At 38.1% G+C, this 23098-nt stretch overlaps 2 protein-coding genes across 2 annotated transcripts in view; both read right to left on the bottom strand.

Annotated features, from left to right (window-relative positions):
* PPP1R36 (protein phosphatase 1 regulatory subunit 36) overlaps positions 1-15163 on the bottom strand; it is a 31518-nt gene extending 16355 nt beyond the window's left edge. The window contains exons 1-5 of the mRNA XM_051977815.1: positions 12666-15163; positions 11511-11575; positions 3788-3874; positions 2073-2173; positions 1927-1993 (exon numbers count right to left, since the gene is read on the bottom strand). Coding sequence (XP_051833775.1) covers positions 1927-1993; positions 2073-2173; positions 3788-3874; positions 11511-11575; positions 12666-13091 — 746 coding nt within the window. The 5' untranslated portion in view covers positions 13092-15163. The remainder of the gene's footprint in view (positions 1-1926; positions 1994-2072; positions 2174-3787; positions 3875-11510; positions 11576-12665) is intronic.
* Positions 15164-20093: 4930 nt separating this feature from the next.
* HSPA2 (heat shock protein family A (Hsp70) member 2) lies at positions 20094-22721 on the bottom strand. The gene is made up of 2 exons (XM_051977814.1): positions 22627-22721; positions 20094-22392 (listed from the first exon to the last, which is right to left on the bottom strand). Exon 2 carries the CDS (start codon positions 22385-22387, stop codon positions 20480-20482), a length of 1908 nt encoding a protein of 635 aa, XP_051833774.1. The 5' UTR covers positions 22388-22392; positions 22627-22721; the 3' UTR covers positions 20094-20479.
* Between the last annotated feature and the right edge of the window lie 377 nt (positions 22722-23098).

The raw sequence follows: 23098 nt of genomic DNA, 5'->3' as shown, positions 1-23098 counted from the left end.
AGTAGACTTTATGGATGAAATGACTTGAGTAGAGTTACATAGCTAATAAGTATTGAAGGTAGAGTTTGAACCTCAGTCTTCTTAACTCCAGGCCCAGCCCTCTATCATCTGTTATATTGTTATGCCTCTATGACTAATTTATCTTTTAAAATCCTTTATTGTATAATGGTTGACAAGATAGACTTATAAAGCAAAGCATTTTTGAAAGGAGGTATCTAACACTATCGTCTCCTTTATTAGTCCTTAACCATAAAGCAACTTAGTCCACAACCTCCAATATAACCTTTTTTGAGATTTCTGATTTTTTTTCCAATGACTAAATTTCAAATTTGTATCTTGTGACATTGTTCCTAAACCATTCCAGCCATTTTACTATATACAGGAATTAAAGATGTATATGTTGAGTTCTTCAATGTACTAGAGAAGAACAAAGAAATATAAAATTTATATTTATTAAAATAGATATAGGATCATAGATTTAGATCACAAGGGACCTTAGATAGAGGCCATCCAAGTCAACCCTTTTATTATATAGGAGAGGAAATTGAGAACAAGAGAGTTTGAGTGACTTATCCAGGATCACATAGCTGGGTAAGGTAAAATTTTTATCCAGTCTTCTTCCTCCAGTTCTAGGGCCCTATCTACTATGCCAAATAAATGGGACTAATATGTGAACATCAAAGCAAGTTTGTATTTGGCACATAATTTACATTAAAGTCTTCTTGCCAGAAATTCTAGGGAGCAATGAAAAATTTCCAGGATGTACTTTCTACCATTCAGTTAATGTAAAATGTATGGTCTTCAGCTATTCTGGAACTGAGGGGTGTTTTTCAAATACAATTTCCTGAATTTCAAATACCTGAAAAGTATTCTATGGAGAAAAAGCTAGCAGGGATTATAATCATCATATTTATTTATTACTTTAAGATTAATTATGATGTTTTCCTCTAAATAACCCTGTGAGATAGAGAGTACAAACATCACTATATAAGAGATTAGGAAAATGAGTCTAATAGGGATTCAGTTGCTTGGCCATGCATTACCATAGTTCATAAGAATTAACAATAAGAATTCTGGAGCCAGAATTCAAATCTAGCTCTACTGATTTCTTCATGGTTATTTTTAATTTATTTTTTGTTTATTTATTTCTGGAGGCAATCAGGGGGTAAGTGATTTTGCCCAGGGTCACATAGCTAGACAATGATTGAGGCCAGATTTAAATCCTGGTCCTCTGACTCTAGGACTAGTGCTCCCAGCTGCCCCAACTACTGATTTCAAGTAGAAACATCTTTTCACTGCAATAAGCTCTTTTATCTCTTCTGTTGTCCATTGATTCTACTAATCACTATATTTTAGCTATCTTGTAGAAGATTGGGTGGGGGAGTTGTCGGTAGAGAACATTTTCATGGGTTAAATTGTAAATGCAAACTACATTTAAGAGAATCCTTAAAAAAAAAAAAAAACTCTTCATTATTCATTATTTCAAGCAAGTTAAGAGACCCCAGTCCTCAATAATCAGAGATTTTTAGCAAGTGGCTCTCTCTGTGGCTTTAGCCGAAGTGAACATTATGTGTAAAAAGAATTTTTTATGGAATTCTGCTACCATTCTAATATTCTGTAAATATTCCTTGTGAAATAATAAAAATCTACAGTAATATCATCCTGGCTTTGTTTCTTAATATCTTTTCTGGGCATTAGAGAGGCTCTTGGGCCCAAATAATGAGACAGTACTCCATAATATTATGTAGCAATAGGCACACATATTGTAAAGGCCCCTCCCCCTCCAAAAATCATAAGATCATAGATTTAGAGTTAAATGGCTCTTACATATCATTGAGAGTCCAACCTCCTCATCAAACACCATGCTCTTTCCATGAACTTTGCCATCACTTATCAATATGAGTTACTCCAGACATAACCACATACCTCATAAATGTTGAAAAGGAATAGATACGTTGCATTTCAGTGTCTTGTAATAAAAACAAGGCGACATCTGAAAATGAAGAAGAGAGAAAACTGAATACCAGCAAAAAGTTGTGTTCCAGGTCATAGTTGCAAAGATGTTAACTCACATTTAGCATCATCCAGAGTAACCTTGTCATCCTTTGGTCGTCTTTCAATTCCTTTTGCTAATTTCTCATCTCTTTTAATAATAAATCTCTTCTCAGACAACCTAATAATATTTAATGTAAATATTTAGAAATGTTTTAGCTGTATTGAAATTCTGAAAAAAAAATAGGTGTGAGTACATAATGGGACTCTGTGTGTGTGTGTGTGTGTGTGCGCACGCGCGTGTGTGTATGATTAGCTTCATAAAGAGTCCAACCCCAAAGGACAGCAAAGATAATAATAGAACCAGTTCACTCCCATCATTTGGGGAATAGCTGAACAAGTTGTGACATATGATTGTACTACAACTTAAGATGAGGACAGTTCTCAAAAATCTGGGAAGACTTGATATAAAGTGAAGTGAGCACAACCAGGGAAAACAATGCACATAGTAACAACAATATTGTAACAATGATTGTGAAAAATCTTTGATTAGTACAATGAACCATAACAATTCCAAAGGACTCAGGATGAAAAATGTTATCTACTTTTAGTGAGAGAATTGATGAACTCTTGGGTACATACTGAAGAATTCTTTTCCACTTTATTTTTCTTGCCCCCCCCCCCAACTATGGCAAGAATAGAAATTCATTTTGCACGAAAAACCAAAACCAAAACTAATTATAGTATTTCAAATCCTACAACATTAATTCTCTAGTTAGTACTCTCTCTGTCCCCTCTACAAACCACTTCCACATCTGCCATGCTGTATGTGTGACTTTCTTTCAACATAGGGATTCCACTTATGCCAGAAACATTCACATGATTTCCAGAGTTGATGGCTTGGTTGCCACCATTGACAATGTGAAAAATAATACCATCAGCAGAGTTTCCAAGATCTGTTCTCTCTAGATTCCCCAGAAGGCTGCCATCAGTACAGTGCTGATCTGCTGGGAGAATCTGTAATTGTACCCCCCCACACCAAATACATTCCACTATGTGCAATGAGGATCAGTAGTGTAGGAGTAGCCTGGGATAGGTATCCCCTTATCAGCTCTTCCCCAGAGAAATGTAGATGTCCGAGAGTCCTTTATGCATACTTTTATATTTTGACTCAGAAGTTGTCAAGAGAATATGAAATCAAGATCTCTAACCCAGTGGACACTGGAGTTAAAATTAAAGACCCAATTAAAATTATTGGGGTCTTTATGCTGGGGAGGAAGAATTGTTTAACATGGCTTCCCAATGAGATTCTGCTTAACTGTAGAATGCATCTTCAGCATGTGGGAGGAGTTTGATTATTTTAAAAATGTCTTGTACAAACCCATTTCAATGTACAAGGACCAATACTATGTTAAGAAAAAAATCATAGAATTTCACAATTGAGAGGCTATTTAATCAAACTCACACTTGAATTATTAATGTATGCTATTCAAGACTATGCATTTAAATCTGTTATTGATACAGAAAGCACTCATTCTATTTTATAGGTTGATAATTGTTGGCAACATTTTAAAAATCGGAAAATCTCAATACACAGCCAATTAGTCAAATTTCAATACGGATAGAGACTTCCTTAACTCCCTCAACAAATTTAAACAATATGATAAGTATTAATTCTTTGATACTCTTCGTGTTAGTGGTGCTGGAAATAATACTTTCTTGTAGCTTACAAGGGTTTAAAATAATTCTACAAATTACTAGATAAATGCTCAGATAATGAAATGAAAAGAAATACCTTTCTGAGGTGGTTCCATCATTTTCAACAAAGTGAATTGACCTGCCCTTCTTGATTTTCTCTTTGATTTCTGTTGAAGGCATAGGACTGTAAAAGAGGGTACTACTTATTAAGCAAACAATAATTTTGTGGGTTTTTCTCTGTGGGGAAAAATGCCCATAAAGTTTATCATGCATACCATTGGATTACCCTCATTTTGCATTATCATGAATTTATGTTAACCAAACTCCATTTATCGTTGTCTGGGGGAGTATAGGAAAAGGTTGTTTGGTTTTGGTTTTTGTTTTGGTGTTTTTGGACAGGGTTGGAAATTATCTTTTTCTCTTCTCTACTCCTCCGTTTTCTCCTCTCATTTGCTACTCCCAATACTATTTATGTAGAATTCATTGGCCCAATAAGGTTTTTCTAGAAGTCAATATGGTTTCTAGGAGTCAATGAACTCTTGTTTGGTAGGATATGTCTGTAATGGCGAGATTACAGCTCTGCTAATCACACTAACAGCATAGCTCATGCCTATTCACTTGCGGCCTTACAGTGCCGGCCACAGAGAATTTTGTAGAACCATTACTTTGAGAAGGTGACAAGTGAAAAGTGACATAACCCAGTTTTCACTCATGAGTCTCTGGATCATTGGGAAACATATAAGGAAAAAGACAAAACAAAAGGGAACTTCAGAACACCAGGGCCTCTCAATCTGCTTAAATAAATTCTTTGTCATTCATTCCTTAAGGGTCAAAGATTGCCCATTTAAGAATGGAATTCTAAGTCTTCACACATTATTTCAACCTCATTCATCACCTTTTCCTTTTCCATTCTCCATTGCTAATTTACAATCAATCACTCAACAAAAAGTTCAGGTGCCAGGAAGGAAGCACTTGTACGACATTATAGCTGGGGAGGAAGGATTCATTCCTTCAGTAACTGGCACCAGCACTTGGGAGAAGGATGTTTCAGAGACCAGCCCCAAATTACAAAGAGAACTCTAGGGTCTCCTTATTAAATAATGTGTTTTCTGTGTCTACCTGATAGAGTTGTTTTGTGTCCTGTGGGGGCTTAAGATCTGTTATGGCTTTGGCTTTCCTGAGCTTGGTTGAATGCCATGTTGAGTCACAAGGTAGCCCAGAAACTCAATCTTGCTCCAAATTTACACCTTTCTCTGTGAAGCCTGAGTCCACATGCAGGAACAGAAGATAGAATTAAGTGCATTTTTCAGGTGGAGTTGTTTTATATACAAGGATATCATTTATGAAGAAGACAAGAACTCTATCTTCCTTCAAAAGATTTCTGAGGCACATGTTATCTCAAAAAGAAACTGTCTTAAAACAACCAACACTCCCTCCCAACTAATAGAATTAGTCACATGAGAAATTTCTTCTATCAAGAGGCTTTGCCAAAACCCATTGGGTTAAAAGGACATGGTATAACTGAACAATTTGGACAAGATATCATCTAGAAAAAGGACTTTTTGCATTTTTCATTTCACCTGGGCCACTATTATTTGAGTTGTAATTCCCAACGCAGCAAGGTAGTCAGGCCTGGAGTCAGGAAGACTACTTGAATACAAATCTGGCCTCTTGACACTTACCTAGCTGTGTGACCCTGAAAAAGACCTTGCTTGCCTCAGTTTCCTCATCTGTAAAAAGAGCTGGAGAAGGAAATGGCAAACCAGTCCAGTTTCCAAGAATGACCTAAACAGGGTTTTAGAGAGTTGGACATGACTGAATAACAACAAAAAATACTTTCTGCTCAGTTCTACTATGAGTATGCTGAAGTCAACCGGGTTCCTGAGAACTGAATGTTAAATTTTCATTCTGAGCATTTATACCTCAGAAATATGTAATCACAATCAATTCAGGGCTTATTTATTGTTTTATTGATTGTCTAGATTTAAGAAAGGAATGAAGAAAATGTTTGTAATGAAGATTAAACTTTAAAATGTATTGTGCATGCATTTTTATTAAATATTTACCAACATATTGAGGGTTTCTAGCCCTCATTCATACCCCTAGAAATGAGCTTTTCTGGAGCCATTTACCTACTTCACCTTGGTGACTTCTTACTCTATTTTTTGTTTTAATAATTAGTTGTTTTTTTCTTGCTTAGGCAATTGGGGTTAAGTGATTTGCTCAGGTCACACAGCTACGAAGTATTAAGTGTCTAAGACAGGATTTAAACTTAGGTCCTCTAGCTTCAAAGCTGGTCCTCTATCCATTTTGCCATCTAGCTGCCCCAGCTTCTCACTTTAAAATAAGAAACTGATCCATTTTCTCAACCCAGGCAGAGGAAATCTGTAGTTTATCTGTCTCTAAATAATTGGCCCCAGGTTTGTATATAGGTCACTGGTCCTTTAAAAGGAAAATGGAGCATAGACCCCAAGCCATTCTGCCTCTACTGAATGCTAGGTCTTTTGTCCAACCTGTAGTTTCTGGTTTTTAATACTGCTCTAAGACTCTGGTTTCTCTCTCTTGGATTTGTTAACTCTAAATCAGTCTCTCTCTACTAGATTAAATCCTGGCTTTTCACTAGTGAACAGTCTCTTCTTTCCCTTTGTTGCCCATTTCAGCTGTGACTTGTTTCGGTGAATAATGGATAATCTGCCCTGGATGGACATTCTCCTGTCATGGCTGTCAGAATTTATTTGGACTGTCCCAGAACCCTGCCTCAGGTGATGACACTAAGTAGTATCTGCAGAAACATGCCTAAATTGACAGCTATTTGGAATCTTTGAGAAACACTGGTGAGATAAACAGATAGTGCAGGTAATTATGACATTTTACAAGTAGAAAAAAGGAGACATAGAAAAGTCAAGAGGTTGGCTGGTGGGTTACAAGGCTAGTAAATAATTCAATTCAACAAACATTTACCAAAGGCCTAGAGTTTATGCTAAGTGCTGGAGTTACAAAGACACATATGATCTGCATAAAATATATGTCTATGCACACATTCATGACATTTGTTTTTATGTGCATATATACACACATATGCAGGCACATATATATGTATATATATACATATATATATATTATAGGATCATATAAAAATTTGGAAGATCATTCATTGAATTCAGTTCCATCTTACAGATGAAGAAACTGAGGGCCAGTGACTTGCCAAAGCCACATAGGTAGTAAAATGGAAGACCTGTGTGATTCAAACTCAGATTCTGTGACTCCAGGTTCAGCATTCTTTCCATTGCTTCTACTCCCAAGGAGCTTATATCCTATTTTCCAGAACTTCAACCCAAGTCTATTGTTTTTTGACTGTTAATTCAGGGTTCCTTCTCATCATATCATGTTGCTGGTTTTCAACAATATATCAGAAAATGGCAAGATCTTTCTTTGATCTTAGTGTTTCCCACAGCCAACATGGTGTTAAGATATAGCATTCTTCCTGTTTTCCCAATATTATGTCATAATCATTATCTTCCCCCTCAGTTCTAACTGAAGATAAGAAAATTTCTAATTCAGGATTTACAGCTAAAATTAAGAACATGATTTACATCATCTCAGGTTCTTCATACTCTAGTTTTATAGTCATTCCATATTTGTCTCCATTTTGGTCAGGATGAAAAATCTGTTGTGATATAGGAGGCTTGTGGAGATTTCAAGTGGGACACTAGCTTAATCCCAAACTACTTGTCCATAGTCAAATTTCCTGGTCTCAACATAGATTTATAAATAACTATCTAAAGCCCTTCTGTATCTTTTCTTTCCTCCTGCTGTTCTTCTAGTGAGGATATTGAATTGTTGAAAGGATTCATTAAAGCAATCATAGCCAGGATTGCTGACACTATTAAGATAAGGCATACTAAGATATATTTCAGCCTAGCCCAATAATTTGACACACATAGCTTGATGGCAAAGTTATCAGTTGTTTAATGAAGTTTGGATGGCTCAGTGGAAAATTTTGGAAAATATGGTTTCAAATGCCAGCTCTATCCATTTCCTTGCCTGTGTGGCCCTAGGCAAATCACTTCTTTGAGATTCCTTTTCCTTATCTCTAAAATGTGAAAGTGGAGTAAATGACCTTCAAAATTCTGTTTCAAAAGTCTAAATCTGTGACCATATGTATAAGACCTCAGGGTTAAAGAAAACCAGGGCTTCCAACAACAACTTTATTGGACAAATGTATACTTCAAGAGGGACAGAATTTATACTGAAAAACAAAGGAAAGGGAATCAGGAATTTTCAAATAGGAAATCATCTAAACCATAATTAAGATTTGGCCAAAGTTTGGTCCTATATTCCTTGTATTTCTAAGCCATTTAATCTATTTTTTGATTAAAATGTTACACTGCCCAAGGAAATCATAAAAGAGGGACGGTGCAAAAATATTTATAGCAGCTCTTTTTGTAGTGGCAAAGAATTGAAAAATGAGTAAATGCCCATCAATTGGGAAATGGCTTAATAGGTTATGGTATATGAAAGTAATGGAATATTATTTTTCTATGAAAATTATGAACAAACTGATTTTAGAAAGGCCTGGAAAGATTTGCACAAACTGATGCTGAGAGAATCAAGCAAAACCAGAAATACATTGTACATAGTAACAGCAAGATTGTGCAATGATCAATTTTAAAAGATTTGATTTTTCTCAGTGATTTAGTGATCTAAGGCAATTCCTATAAACTTTGGATGGAGAACACCATCTGCATCCAGAGAGAGAACTTTGGACAATGAATGTAAATCAACACATGCTATATTTACTTTTTCCTCCTTTTTCCTTCTGTTTTTTCATTTTTCTCTTATGGTTTTTCCTTTTTGTTCTGATTATTCTCTTTCAATATAATTCATAAGGAAATTTGTTTTTTTTTCTTAAATGAATATACATGTATAACTAGAAAAAAATTGGATGGGAAAAAATGTTATCCCACATTGTAAAAACCAAGATAGTTCATTATGGATATTTCTATAGGTTACTTATAGAATACTCTCCAAATCTATCTTACAACTTTTCTAGTTTATTTCTCACTTCTTTAAGTCACTTTTCTACCTAACTAATCTATGTTCATCAACAGTTAGACGACCTGGTGGATGATGTATTGGGCTTGGAGTCGGGAAGGGTCTTTTTTATTCAAATCCAGTCTGGGACATTTATTATCTATGTGATATTAGCCAAGTCACTTAACTCTATTAGCCTCAGTTTCTTCATGTGTAAATCGAGCTGGAGAAGGAAATTGCAAACCACAATTATCTTTGACAAGAAAACCCCAAATGGGATCACAAAGAGTTGGATTCAATTGAATAATTAAAAAAAACCCACCCTACCCCATGTTTTCACACTATACTCACAATTTAAAATGCATAATTCCAAACCATCTTTGAAGATTTAATTCAAGTCTCACCTTCTCCACAAGTTTGATCTAATCCTACCCCCCCAGACTACAGTATTTGTCTGTACTCCCTCACTTGGTACTTATTATATATTAGTTGTATTTTTATCTCCAACGAAATTGTAAAGTCCTTAATATTCTTTCATTTCATTCACAGCTTAAACACAGACAAATCTTTGAACAAAGACAATAACATCTGCTATCTGATTGATTAGTGTATATGTGAAGGGCTGGGTAGGCTGTGTGATGTCTGATGCAATCAATACAACTAGAGGACACTCTATTCTCTGTATCTCTTATGACTACTGATGCCTCTGATAGTGTCCTAAGATTACTTAGTAAAACTTACTTATACTCTTTTTTTTTTTTTTTTTGGTCAGGGAGTTGGGCTTGAGTAGGGCAGATCACAGGCCTATTTGTTTACAACTTTAAAAAGGGTCTAACGGAGTATTTTGATACTTATATTTTCATTTGGGGTGTGGTATATTTGAACGTAAAGAAAAAGTGTCATTCTGTCAATGTTCAAATGTTACATATGGCACAAAGGCTACAAAAGTACTTTTTCCCTCATTCTAGTGCTTTTATATGGTTGACTATTATTTGAAACTCACTCCAGGGATGAAATGGAGGTGTTTGGGATTTAGAAGTAAGAATTGTGGTGTTTGAAGGTTAAGTACCACTTTGTGAATATTTTAAAATCAGAATTGCAAATTATTTGAGTAATACTGCAAATGAAAAAAAATGTCCACTTAATTAAGTTTTTTGGACAAGTGAATGGAAAAAAGTGTACTTTTACTTTTAAATAAGGAAAGCTGAAATAGTCTTAAAGATAAGAAGGTTTAAGTTAATGTCAATATATTCTTCAGCCATACAAATTCTCAAAACTTATTTCTGTGATTACTATGTCATATCAATAATTATATTTGTTGGTATTCAGTCATTTTCCATCATATCTGACTCTTCATGATCATATTTTGGGGTTTTCTTGTCCTGTCTTGTCATTTCCTACTTCAACTCATTTTACAGATAAGATAACTTGATATAACTGAGATAAACAGGCTTAAGTGACTTCCAGGATTGCACAGCAAGTAAGTATCTGAGGCTGTTTTTGAACTCTAGCCTTCCTGAATCCAGGCACAGTGCCACCTATCTTCTGTGTAATTATTTGTTATTATCTACTAATCTTCTATTATTACAAAGTCATATAATCCACTGTTATTACAATCCTCATTTACATATTAGATATTCACAACAATCCCATCATTTACCCATGCCAACTTTACCACCCCCCCATGACTATTTTCCAGGGCAAGTTGGGGGAAGGAGACCTTGTCACTTTAAGATTAGCATTCTCTCCACTCCTAAATTATATATATACACATATACATATACATACAACACACACACACACACACATATATATATATGCATTAATCACTTTGACCATTTGGTTCAAAAACCTATTAACTCTCCTCACCTTTTCCTCATATTTTATGGTCTTGGTGTTTTAGGAATTACTGAATTCAAATTTCTGGGATATATAAAGTGAGAATAAACTGTAAAACTATTGATTTGGACTTATAAATTACTAAAAATATTGCAACATTCTAATAGGTTTAAAATTCATATTTAATTTGCAATGAAAATAATTCCAACCTTTTTAAAATGACATTAGTTTTTAAAAGCTAGTTTTGTCCTCTAACAACATTCTACTATGTTGACATGTGTGAAAAAGGTCAATGAGGCTATGTTTTGCTACTAAAATGAAAGATGTTTTAAATATTATCTAAGATATAATGAAAGATTTATACATTAAGATATATGTTCATTATACACATAAGGCTTTTTTTAAACATTAAAGGCTAAGCTAAATATAATATCCTACTTTCTGAGAAGTTAGGAATAGGAACAGTAATTAAATAGTTGTTTTGGCTACTTGACAGGGATATTGTATAAAATATTTAAACCATCTGAGTAATGGAAAGACTGTAATGGAAAGATCACTTAGAATGAAAATTGGAAGACCTGGGTTGGAGCCACTTAGTAGTTATATGACCATGGGAAAACTCACTTCAAAATCTCTGAGCCTGTTTTCTTCATCTGAAAATGGGGAAATAATATTTGTACTATCTCACAGGATTATTTTGAGAAAAGGACTTTATATGATGTAAAAAAAGTAAAAAAAAAATTAGAAACTATTCTCAAAATGACAATCAGGAAAAAAATTACTTTATGCCATTAACTATAAAGTTCAAAATTCAATGTCAGTATACTTAAGTACTTAACATTCTGGAGATAAAAAGCTCTTTCCATCCAAGCCTTTTGACACAGACAAATTCTTAATAAGAATTAGCTTTGTTTGCACATTAGGATATTTTACATAAAAAATTTTACCTTTTATATTGAAGAGTGTCGGTTTCGTGATCCCAATACCATTTCCCCACTGCTGGGGAAAAAGGCTGAAAAGCAAAAAGACAGCCTTAAAAATAATTATTAAAAGTATCACTTATGGAGTATAAATTTTGATGAAATCCAAAACATCTTCCTCTTTACTCTTCTCGGTTTCAATAACATGGTTCCTTAAATGCAAATTTAGGAAATTTTATTTAGTTTGCTCCCAACAAAAGTATTCTCTCCCTCTCCTTTTTTGAATCTGTGCTTTCAATATGTTACTGATTGAATATTTTTTCCTTCTAATGTTTATATGTTCCCATAGAGAGCCTAATTTTTGCACTGGGATGTACTGGACTATGCCAAAAAACCTGGTTTGCTGTCCTGCTAAGATATAAGAATTCTCCTTAAAGCAGGGTCTACTGTAGCTATCATGACCGTGGCCATAGCTCGGGTCACTATCTCTAAATGGAAAGGTGCTTTAGCACCTAAAGCCAAGTCCAAGTACTTACTCAAGCTCGCTTCTAGAAATCCATAGAGGGGCTGGGACTGGGAGATACTGCTCTGATCTCTTTAAATGTTATTGTTAGTATTGGTGGTGTTTTGCTTTTGCTTGAGGGATTCAGCATTGAATAAAAGGCATCACCGTCCTCCCCTTTTAAAAGTTTTCCTGAGCAGAAAAACTCGTGATGACGAAACAGACCTGGCTCAGTTGAGTAAAAGGTTGGCTCCCTTACTTTTTTGGGAGAGGCACATCAGAAAGCTACCCCTGGTAGCCCACCAGGACTGGAAGAGCCTCCTGACTCCCTACCCTCAATTCCGCTTGTTTGAGTAGTCAACTAACTCAAACAAGGTGTCTCCGCGTACAGCCAATCCTCTTTCGGATCTCCGGGGAGAGAATAACTTACAGCTCCCTCACCCAATTGGGTGCAGTACCAGTGGAGGGGGCTCGGCCTCCGCGGCGGAGGGGCCGCTACTCTGCGCAGCTGCGTGAGAAGAGCTTGCATAGAGCCCCTCAGCAATGCGCGTGGCTTAGGCGCCCAGGCTGAGGAGAGGCCGCTACTTCTGCCCTCCGGCCACCTCCAGTTCCTCCTCTCCCTGCCTTGCTTCTGCGCTGGGAAAAATAAAAGGGGGGCCGAGCCTTGGGATAGCACTTACAGTCACAGCGTTCAACCGCCCTTTTCTCGAGCTGGCCTCGGGAGTTGGGGGCGTGCTGGGAAATCCCCTCCCCCAGTGCACACTCTCTTCTGCGCTCCCCAGTGGGGGCAGGAAGGTCCTACCGGGCAGGGAACCTGGCCCATATTCCGTGGCGCTTTTGGCAACAGCCTGCACAGCGCGCTTGAACGACGTGCCCAGGCCGATCGCCCGCCAAAAGCCGCCTCTTTTGCGGGGCTGACGGGCTCTCTGGCGGATGCAGGACCGAGGCTGTATCTCCCCGGCGGCGGTATATTGCGTAGCTTCTGTAGCTGCAGCAGCAGCGGCGGCGGCAGCTGCATTGGTTGCAGCAGCAGCAGCAGCCGCAGCAGCAGCAGCAGCAGCCTTAGCATCTTCGAAGGACCGGAACCCTTGTCCCTCTGACTCCATGCTTCAGGACGCTGCTATGACTTCTGCTTCTTACATAGAAGGCGTGGGGTGGCTATTCGTCACAGAGACTCCATCACCATTTGCCGGGCTCAGAGAATGCCTCTTCTATGTTCTATCTAGAGTTCCCACCAGCCGCTGCCAGACACTGTCCGAAAGGAAAACCTGAGTTTGGATCCTGCAGGGAAGTCCTTACGAACTTAGTCACTTTCCAGAGGTTGTGATTTATCCATCTTTAAAACGGGAATTAAAACAAAACAAAACAAAACAAAAAACACGGGAGTATTTAGCTCTCCCAGTTCGCCGGGTTGTTGTGAGCTTAAAAGGAAAATGTTTGTGAAAGTGCTTGATAAATAAATAATAAATAATATGTTTTCAAATTCTCTGGGCCTTCCCCTTTCCCCCAGGACTAAGAATACAGAACTGCAAGACAAAATATATGAAAAGAGGATTTCAGATGAAGCTAGTTTGGTGTTCAGTTGAACATAGAAAACATCTTGTCATTTTGAAATGAAGGCATTTAGTTATATTTTTTCTTCTATAGTATTTTAGAAAAATAGAAACCTAGAATACATGCATAATTTCTGCCTTAAGACTTTCCAAAAGAAAATCCTTATAGTGTTTCTTTCTAGAGATTTAATGAGACTACGAATTTTTCTCTCTTCATCTCTTCCTCTATAGGTAAGAAGGAAATGTTCACTTTTCCCTCTTAAAACTTCAAAAAAAAAAAAAAATTGACCTACCTTTCAACGGGTATAGCTATTTATACGTGCCTCAGGGGAGGCATTTTAACACTAAAAATGTAGAACAGGACATAGCTTTGGGTCTCTATGAACTTCAGAGAGTTTCCCAGTTTTATTTCCCTGAAAATTTTAAAGGGGGCATTGCTGTAGTGTATTGAGCTGAAAAATGTTTTCAACTGTTTTGAAGTTTCTAAAAGCAATTTTATCCCAAGATTCACAAGATGTTATATTATCATTCCAACGAGATTTATCAATATTGGAACTGAATGTATCCATGCATTCTTGGGTTAAGTGTAAGACTTATTTTTTAATTATAGGAGGGCCTACTTGTTGGGAAACGATCTTTTTAAAAGTATGATTAACAAAAGAGCCCGTTAGACCTTACATGTAATTGTTCTGAACAATTTTTAGAGTTTCTAAATCTTTTTCTCTAAAATATATGTTCTGGAGAAAGTTTAAATGGTTCATTAATCTGACTTAACCAACTGGAATGTTAACATTTCTACTTGTTAGGATCTAAAAGTAGTATATTTTCAGTCTTCCTCCTTTAAGCTACTCTGAATCTAATTCTTAAATTTTAATTCATGAGATCATACAGGTGGAGCCAGAAGGGATCCAAACACTTACATGAGGGTACTGAGGCCCAAAAAAGGGTTTGCCAAAGTCATATACAAGGGCAGTATTTGAAGAAGACTCTTCATTGCTCATTCCTTTGACACAAGGATGTATATATTTTCCTTCTTTCCCTTCCATAATGCTGAATATTTTATTTTTGGATGTCTTTTTAGATACTTTTAAACTTTAGACACTTTTTAAACATATGGGAGTTAGGGTAACAATTGAGGAGAATAATATTGATTCTAAATCAAGATAAATAGAAATCCATGCATAATGTTACCAGGTAGTTCTTTTGTGTGTTTCTCTCCCCTCTCCCTATATTCCTCCTCCCACTCATTACCTAACAAGGTTAAGTATTTATTGTAAATATAAGCACTCATATAGATTTCCTGGGTCAAATGATAGTTGTGATGCAAAATTACCAGTAGGCAGATCAAAAGATTGTGGATGGCTTGATCACAAATATAACAAAAGTATTCGATGTACTGTACTAAATTAGCTTTACCTTGTAGGCCCTAGAAACCTTCCTCTCTATCCCTCACCCTTTTTGGAGGCTCATGAATCCATGGAAAGGGACCAGCCCTTCCCTAGAGGCGCCAAGGAATTCATCCCGTTCAGTAATTAATGTTAATGCCTTTTGTTTTGAAAGAGTTGAATTGACAGCAAGCCCTTTTAAAAATCGGGGGAATCTAGGGCAGACTGACAGGGTAAACATATATTCCTGGATTTATTGGGTCTGAGTAGACCAAGAAATGAGTTAGATATCAAAACAGGAAAACTTCACTACTTTTAACCCATAATAATATGGTTGAGTCTTCCTAGAGACCAAAGGTCTCTATTCAGAACCTCTCTCATAATCTGAATTCAGGTTCTCCCCTTCACCCCCCTTTTTTTTAACCTTCAAATGTATTTTTCTAACATCTTTCACAAAAGTCTGTCATATTCTCTCAAGGCTAGTGAAACTGTTGAGGATATAATCAATAGCTATAAAGACTAAGCATCTAAAGTGCTTTATTTACTGCCATTGTAACTTGTCATAACAGATGTAATCCTGACAAGCTACATAAGGAGAATTTATGTAAGTTGAAAAAGTTTAAATGTTCTAAAGGAAACTTGCTATTTCTTACACTTCTACTCCTGCAAGCATCTACTCTTTTACTACGTATAAGAAAGATGATTGATTTAATAACTTGAATCCTTTGGAATGAATACTAATTTGTTTTTACAATTTGAGTTTTCTTAGTGTTGGGGGGAGGAAAGAAAAATATAATTATTAAGCTTATTAAGCTGTGAGTGGGGTGTTGTTTCAAATCGGGAGGTCCATTTTACCCATTTTACAGAAGAGTTAATGGAGATTAAGTGACTTGCCCAGAATTAGACACACAGATAGTGTCTGAGGTGGGATTTGAATTAAGAGTCTTTCTGACTCTCCAACCATTTCCTATTTTGTTCTTATAAGATTCCTATTAATGCTTTAAATTAGCAAGACTTCTTATGGATAACAATTCAAAATATATAAAGTGTTAATTTTTCTAACATCTTAAAGGTAACTTTCCCAGCTTTATTGTTAGAAATAGAATTAATTTCTTTTCATGTTCTTTATGCATAAATTAGACACCCAATAATTTATCATGGGCTTATATATATACATATGTAAAAACTTATGAAATTTTAGAGTTCTATGCATTTAGGGACAAAACTGCAAATTTATTAATACATAAGATGTTAAGGGTAATGCTAATTTCTGGAAAAGGAAATGACAAATCACTCCTTTATCTTTGCCAAGCAAACTCCATGGACAGAATTGATATGCTACAGTCCATGGAGTCATGAACAGTCTCGACAAGACTGAACTAAGCAACAATGCTGAATTCAAGGACAAATTATTTTTAGTTACCCTGTAAAAACCAATTCTCCATTAAAGACCCGGAAAACTTGGTCTCTAATTTTATCTGGTTTAAAAAAAAAAAAAAAGGCAGAGGAATAAATTACATATACAAAATATATAGCTTAGATTCCCACTAATCCCAAATTACCAAATTCTACTTCTGCAAAGATAAAGACTAAGATATGGATTTGCCCTTCCATGTTCTTCCATACCCTTATGGAATGTTGATTTATTCTATTGAAGGGGTTTAAATATAGCCCTTTAAAATATTCCATTCACATTGTCACCGCAAGATTAAGGGGGCTGCTTCAACCCCATGTTTGTAATGATACTCTGTTGCTCATCCTAAACCAGAAGCCAATTAGGCATTTAGAGATTAGAAGAGACAGTAGAAATTTTCTAATACAACTCTTCATTTTTATATAGCATATGAAGAAATCAAAGCCCAGAGAGATTGAGGCTTGTCCAAGGTCATTCTTAGCAGCCCAAGTTTATTTGTTCTACTAAGTTTCTCAGAGATCATCTTCAATCAATCCTAGAGTGTATAGAAGATGGTCAATACCCTTAGAGAAATACACATTTAAAAAACACTCTTAAGACAATCTTTTACCATATGCTAATAGGGAGCTACATAAGGTGCAATCACTTTGTATGTAGTTTGCTGTAAGCATAGGAATTTGTTCCAATACATTTATTTTCCAATTTTTTACTTTTTGATCATTCTGTATGGCACCAATATTTTTCAAACATATAATTATCTGCCCTTCTAATTTTTTTCAAGCCACAAAAGATTTTAATTGAAACTGCACTTTAGTATATGGGAGGTAGTGTGGCAGTGTTTTAAAAGTGAATATAATTTAGGACATTTGGGTTCAAATGCTAGCTCTGATATTAGCTTTGTTATCCTGAGCAAATTATTTCACATGTTCCATCATCTGCAAAATTATATACTAACCAGATTGTTGTGAGACTTTGCAAACTTTGAAGTGATTTGAATTTGAATCATCTACCATTTGATACACTTTTTCTATCACTTAAAAATACTAGAGAAGGCCAAGGACATCTCCAGTTTGCCAGAACTGTTTGATGGAAACATTTAACTGGCTATTTAGATAATTTTCCCTTAATAGTTTGCTCATTATTTAAGTCTCCCTTGTTGAAAACAAAAGGGGAAGAACTTAGCTATTCCCTGTGTTCATAGCTTTTAATTTTCAGGTTAAATAGCTGCAAGAAAGGTAAAGCAAAATGGCTTTAAGATTGTCTCAGTTCACTTTTATACCAAATATTTTCAAAGAAGTTCCCAAATCTCTAATTTCAATATCCCCAAATATATTTGGCAAAATGCAAATGTTATATCAGCTCCAATTTATGTAGTGTTTTAAGATTTGCATTAAGTCATTTCTTCAGAACAGAGTACTACTACAGTAACTCCCCATTTTATAGGTAGAGAGAAGCAACTTAATCAATTATGGTTTAGCAGATGGGCTAAAAATTAAATCCAAATTGAAAAAAATAGATTAAGAGGCAACATTTTCCAATAATTTTTAAAATTGAATACAAGAATATTAGTATCCTTGATAACTTGCTTTAAGATTAGCGTCTCAGCCAGGGTTGTTTTGTAACAAGGTTCTTTTGCACTTCAGTATGTAAATACCTTTAGACAGACAAATCATCCTTATATTAGATATTACTAAGTTTTAAATAAAACACAAAAAAGCCTAAAATAATGGCATTTTAAGAATAAATTTGAATTAAGATGGTACAGTAGATAGAGCACCACTCCCAAAGTCAGGAGGACCCGAGTTCAAATCCAGCCTCAAGACAATTTACCATCTGTACATCCCCAAGCTATTTAATCCCACTTGTCTCCAAAATTTAAAAAGAGGGGTACGTTATACCAGTAATAAGTTTTACATGTTTTCCTATCAGGAAGATCATGATTCACCCAGTTGGCTTATTTTCTGGCCAATATTCATGAATTTTTTAACATTGTGCCATCTAGACTCATTAACATGCCCTTCTCTCACATATGAAGGCTTTTCACAGAAATAACACCAACTCTACTAAAAATGATTTTCAAATCCTGAATGTCTTAAGTTTTTCAGAAGGGAAATAAAACCTGCATTATTTTTTTAAAAGGAAACTCATATGATACATCACTGGCAAAACATTGTGTTTCTATGTTGATTTGGACAGAAGCCATCCCTTGTTCTATCATTTAACATGTAATACGAGTTGAGGGGATAAAGTACACTTGGGACTCTTTAAGAGAGGTCTAGGATTCCACCTCTGACAGTGTTTTCTAGGGCAAATCACTTTTCCTCTTTTAGGTATCATCAGTTATCTATGGACTATTTTACTTCTAATCACCTTAATTCCAATATTCTATGATTTATGATTGACATTAAGAGATCAGATTTCAATATTGCCTTATTACTACATACAAAGCAAACTCAAACTGTAAATTTGTCATGTCTAAAGGATAGTGGGAAAAATTAGGTCAACCATCTCCCCCTCCCCCATATAGTTTTGATTTCTCATAATTAAGTTCTTCCTCTTATAAGAAGCAAATCAAAACACCTTGAGATATTTAAAGGCAATTTCATGTAATTGTGAGTAGCTTTCAGTTGCTTCCTTACCTCTCCCCCAATCCCCTCCAAGATAGGCTATAAATAATACCAAGTGTTATCAAGTTTTGGTCAAAACAGTCATCTTATAAAATTCTGGACTTCTCCAAATCAGTTTCTTATATAATTTTAAGAACTTTTGTCCTTAGAGAAACATAAAACATATATAATGGCAAATTAATGTAGTCTGATTGGCAGATGCTAAAAGGAAGTTGTGATCTTTTAATTTTAAAAGGATGCCACTTTAATCATGCCCGATTTATAAAGCAGATACTTTACTCCACCTATTTTAAAGAGCCTTATTCGTGTATCTCCGTGACCAACCTCCTCTCCTGGGCCTCAGTTTCCTCAACCGAAAATGAGGTGAGACTGGATGGACCTAGAAGGACCTAGGTCCCTTGTCACAGTAGTTCCAAGATCTCTATGAAATTTGCCAGAAAAGCTCACTAATATCTGTATTGGCAAAAATCATCTTTCTCCCTCTCCCACCCCCACCCCAGATTTTTTACTAAACTTAGTATACTAAACATATAATTTATTGTTTTAATTCAGTACTATCAGTTCAGGTTGTGTTGGTAGCAAATTCTATGTACCCACACTTTAAATAAACTTCCCATTTTTGTTTTCTACCCCTCCAAAGAGTAGTGTGTCCATGTTCTTCTGTCCTAGTTCTTAAGAGGGCATTCAAGCCCCTATCTAGATTTATATACTAAGAATGTTTCCCTAGTTTTCTCTTTGGATTTTGGTAAGTTAATAGTCAAATCTGACAACTATGCAAATTATTACACTATAATATCAAGTTACATATAACACAGGCATTTATTTAAATCTCAGTTTTCTTTTTCCCTACCTTCTCAGTCCTCGGTTATCAAGTTTTTGAGTATCTTCAATAATAATAACCAGAAAGTTTTATTAAACTGGTCTACATGCAGCAAAATCAAATATTTGAGAGCATCAGAGACATTTTGGGATCAGTTTTGTTTTTTACAATAATTGGCAATTTGATGACTAGTATCTAATGATTTAAAGCATTCATTATTAATATTTTGAATTGTTTTTTATAGATGCATGACTTATTAAGCTAACGATCGAATCTTAAATACACTAATGTATATAAAAAATAAGCAGGTTAAGCTTCTCAATATTTTATTGTTACCAAAGCTTCCATAGGACAGGTGGGAAAACGGGTTTTTTTTAATAGGTGTTTTTTTGTCCTCCCCCAACAAAATCTTCATGCACAAACTGTTAAGCGTTAACAAAAAATGCTCAAGTTAGCAAACACACAAAAGGTATTAAAGACAACCCCTGAACATTAGTTTTTTTAAATAAACAATCTTTAGAACTAACCTTTACTAAACTAAGTTGTTGTACCTTTGCTTTCATATGCGTACAGCAGGCTAAGATTTTCTTTAATAAACTTTGTACTTGGCACACTGACACTTTAAAGTATAAACGAAAAAAAAAATAACGTGTAGAGAATGGTAAAGGTTTGCTGTTGACTGGGAGTGCATGTTTTTAGTCCACTTCTTCAATGGTTGGTCCCCCAGAGGCACCCGAACCGCCTCCACCCGGTCCTCCTTGGTAAAGTTTGCTGATGATAGGATTGCAGACTCTTTCGAGCTCTCTCTGCTTGTGTTCAAACTCATCTTTTTCTGCCATTTGGTTTCGGTCTAGCCAGCTTATCACTTCTTGACACTTGTCCAGGATCTTGTTCTTGTCCTGTTCACTTATCTTGCCCCTCAGTTTCTCGTCTTCGACCGTCTGTTTTATGTTGTAGGTATATGACTCCACTGCGTTTTTAGCAGCCACTCTATCACGATTTGCTTCATCTTCTGACTTGTACCTTTCTGCTTCTTGTACCATCCGGTCGATATCGTCCTTGCTTAGACGGCCTTTGTCATTAGTTATAGTGATTTTGTTCTCTTTGCCGGTGCTTTTGTCTGCTGCCGTGACATTGAGGATGCCATTGGCGTCTATATCAAAAGTTACCTCGATTTGGGGCACCCCACGGGGAGCTGGAGGGATACCTGTGAGGTCGAACTTGCCAAGCAGGTTATTGTCCTTGGTCATTGCCCTTTCTCCCTCATACACCTGCACTAAGACACTGCTCTGGTTGTCGGAGTAAGTTGTGAAGGTCTGGGTCTGCTTAGTGGGAATGGTGGTGTTTCTCTTAATCAAGGGAGTCATCACTCCACCTGCGGTTTCAATACCCAAGGACAGAGGAGTAACATCAAGCAGGAGGAGGTCCTGCACGTTCTCCGACTTGTCTCCGATAAGAATCGCAGCTTGAACAGCCGCTCCGTACGCTACAGCCTCATCAGGGTTTATGCTCTTGTTAAGCTCCTTGCCATTGAAGAAATCTTGCAGCAGCTTCTGGATCTTTGGGATACGAGTGGAACCGCCCACCAGCACAATCTCCTGGATCTGTCCCTTGTCCAGCTTGGCATCTCGTAGGGCTTTCTCCACCGGCTCCAGAGTCCCGCGGAAGAGGTCGGCGTTGAGCTCCTCGAATCGGGCTCGAGTGATGGAGGTGTAGAAGTCCACGCCCTCATAAAGGGAGTCGATTTCGATGCTGGCCTGAGTAGAGGAGCTCAGGGTACGCTTAGCCCGCTCGCAGGCGGTGCGCAGGCGCCGCACCGCCCGCTTGTTGGGGCCGATGTCCTTCTTGTGCTTGCGCTTGAACTCTTCGGCCAGGTGACTCACCATGCGGTTGTCAAAGTCCTCCCCGCCCAGGTGGGTGTCTCCGGCCGTCGACTTCACCTCGAAGATGCCGTCCTCGATGGTCAGGATGGACACATCGAACGTCCCGCCCCCGAGGTCAAAGATCAGCACGTTCTTCTCTCCCCCCGCGCTCCCTTTCTTGTCCAGGCCGTAGGCGATGGCCGCGGCTGTGGGCTCGTTGATGATTCGCAGGACGTTAAGGCCGGTGATGGTGCCGGCGTCCTTGGTGGCCTGGCGCTGTGAGTCATTGAAGTAGGCCGGGACCGTGATGACGGCACTTTGCACCTTCCCCCCCAGATACGCCTCAGCGATCTCCTTCATCTTTGTCAAGACCATGGAGGAGATCTCCTCCGGGAAAAAGGTCTTAATCTCCCCTTTGTACTCCACCTGCACTTTCGGCTTGCCGCCCTCGCTCACCACCCGGAACGGCCAGTGTTTCATGTCCGACTGCACCGTCGCGTCTTCAAACTTGCGCCCGATGAGCCGCTTGGCGTCGAAGATGGTGTTGGTGGGGTTCATGGCCACCTGGTTCTTGGCGGCGTCGCCGATGAGGCGCTCCGTGTCGGTGAAGGCCACATAGCTCGGGGTGGTGCGGTTGCCCTGGTCGTTGGCGATGATCTCCACTTTCCCGTGCTGGAAAACGCCCACGCACGAGTAAGTGGTGCCCAGGTCAATCCCGATGGCGGGGCCCCGCGCAGACATCCTGACTGAAAGAGAGCAAAGGGGACGGGAGAAAGGGAGGAGACACAACGGGAGATGAGAAACCGCGTCGTCAACGGTCGGCGGCCGGGTTCCCTTCAGTCCCCCAACTCCGCGACACCCTCCGCACCAGCCTAACCTCTCCCGGCCGCACCCCCCGCGACCCCAGCTTTTATAACCACCTCCCACCACCTCCTAGACACCACCAGGACCAATCTACTCCCGGACCCGCCCGCACAAACCCTTCCAGCCGGTGCCACAGGCTTTCCTCGGCCGGAGTGATGGGCCGGTGGCCCAACAGATTTCAAGCAGGGCGTGGGGCGGGACTTGAGCCGGCGCGAGGAGGCAGGAAGGCGTCCGTTATGCAAATGAACCCCCCCACCCCGCGCCCCGCCCTCCCGGGCGAGCCTGGGCATCCGCGTCTCGCGCAGTCGGGATGAGTCTGGGGGGGCGTTGGGCTCGCGACCCACCAGTCCAGACTCTTTTTTCACTGCCTCGGAGTGGCCCGAAGGCGGGCTCGCCCGACGTTCGCTTGATTGGCAGGGGGCACAGCAAGTGAGCGGAGCCCGGTACTCACGGGCGGCTGACGGAGCTTGGGGGCCGCTCGGAAAGGAGTGGGGGTGGGGGGAGTCAGAGGGAGGAGAGGAGAGTCCGAGGTGGGACGGGCGCGCGGGCGCCTGGAACGGACAGAAAGAAGGGGAGGGAGCCTCGGGG

This window comes from Antechinus flavipes, chromosome 2, assembly GCF_016432865.1.
Source record: "Antechinus flavipes isolate AdamAnt ecotype Samford, QLD, Australia chromosome 2, AdamAnt_v2, whole genome shotgun sequence".
NCBI classification, from domain to species: Eukaryota; Metazoa; Chordata; class Mammalia; order Dasyuromorphia; family Dasyuridae; genus Antechinus; species Antechinus flavipes.
This window is presented reverse-complemented; position numbering and strand designations above follow the sequence as displayed.